This window comes from Aplysia californica, unplaced genomic scaffold (genome assembly GCF_000002075.1).
Source record: "Aplysia californica isolate F4 #8 unplaced genomic scaffold, AplCal3.0 scaffold00137, whole genome shotgun sequence".
In the NCBI taxonomy this organism is placed as follows: Eukaryota; Metazoa; Mollusca; class Gastropoda; order Aplysiida; family Aplysiidae; genus Aplysia; species Aplysia californica.
In genome coordinates, this window is record NW_004797407.1 from 1,143,960 (window position 1) to 1,145,357 (window position 1,398).

Genomic DNA, 1,398 nt, shown 5'->3' on the forward strand with positions numbered 1-1,398 from the left:
AATACCAATAAATATATTTTTATTTTTTAAAAATAAAAGATAAACCAAGAGCTGTGGTTCCTTCATTCTGTGCTTAACTTCCCCGACCCAATCCGGACACCCTCAAAACTGGTCCCGTCATTCCTCTGCTTGAACAAAATCTGGGAGGGGAAGAGGAAGCTGAGCGCCCAGTAGTCGCCAAAGACCAGACGTAGGTTCTCCCAGTAGGTGCTGGACACTTTCACGTCCACCTGTTTGGCGATCTCGTACAGCGTGAAGCCCGAGCTCACCAGTAGGATCTGACCGGTGAAATAGAGAGCCGCCATGGAGCCAAATATGGTCAGCATGAACACATGGAAAGCCAGCAAACAGAACTGCCAGCTCACGTTTCCCGCGCAGAACTGGAACAAGGTCACGGGGAAGATGTAATCGTACCAGCCGCCGGCGTCCGGGAGGTAGGATAGGTATCGGATACTTAGAATCGAGCCCGCTACGGAGGCGATAACGCCGTAGAAGAGGAGGGCAATGAAGTAGCGCTGGTTGAAGTGTCCGATGCACGTGCCGATGAGGTAGCAGTGGTGGTCTCGCCTCAGAATGCACGTGCCACACATCTTGCAGTGGTGAGCGCGGGGCGGCTTGTACCGCTGACAGCGAGTACAGTACTTCCACTCTAAACCGTTTCGGTCTTTGTGCGGTAAGAGCGTGGCTAGGTTCCCGTTCTGAAGAATCGCGTCTCTCGGCGGAGATTGGGACCAAATTCCAAAATCCGGGTCTGGTCTGTCTCGAAAATCTGGAAGCTCGCACGAGTAGCAGATGGCACAAACCCAGTTAGCCTCGCCCATGGCGAAAACGTAGCAAGTCAAGACCTTGAGGTAATACTGGGTGTCCGGGTGGAGGTCAGAGAAGAGGAAGGGGATGATCAGGTTCAGGGTCGTGTAGAGCTGCGTGATGACCTGGAACTGGAAGAGGACCCGGAAGCCATATTTAGAGGTACCGCCGGCTGTGCTGTAGCCTGTCTGGTAGTGCTCGCGGAGTTTCTCCATCAGGCTTGCCTTGTCCGCGTGGATGTCGTTGTGGTATTTCGGCATCTTGCTGCTGCTGTTCTTGCTGCTACTGTTGTTGCTGCTGCTGTTGTTGCTGCTGTAGTCAGATTGACTGGTGGTCCGTTGTTGCACGGACGCGTGGTTTGGGGACAGTAGACTGTACTCCTTATTGCTGCCCTGAAAATATTCAACATGTGGTTACAAAACATTGAATATTTTGTATGATTATCCTCATCTTCCTCCTCCTCTTCCTCCTGCTGCGCCTCCTCCTCCTCATTTTCCTTCTTCTTATCATCATCATCATTATCATCATCATCATCATCAGAAGAAGAAGAAGAAGAAGAAGAAGAAGAAGAAGAAGAAGAAGAAGAAGAAG

At 50.9% G+C, this 1,398-nt stretch overlaps 1 protein-coding gene across 1 annotated transcript in view; it reads right to left on the reverse strand.

The window, feature by feature from the left end:
- Positions 1 to 2: 2 nt before the first annotated feature.
- Positions 3 to 1,398, reverse strand: part of LOC101855015 — a 4,517-nt gene continuing 3,121 nt past the window's right edge. Inside the window, exon 2 of the mRNA XM_005096794.2 lies at positions 3 to 1,199. Within this exon, the coding sequence (XP_005096851.1) occupies positions 63 to 1,199 (1,137 nt within the window). The 3' untranslated portion in view covers positions 3 to 62. The remainder of the gene's footprint in view (positions 1,200 to 1,398) is intronic.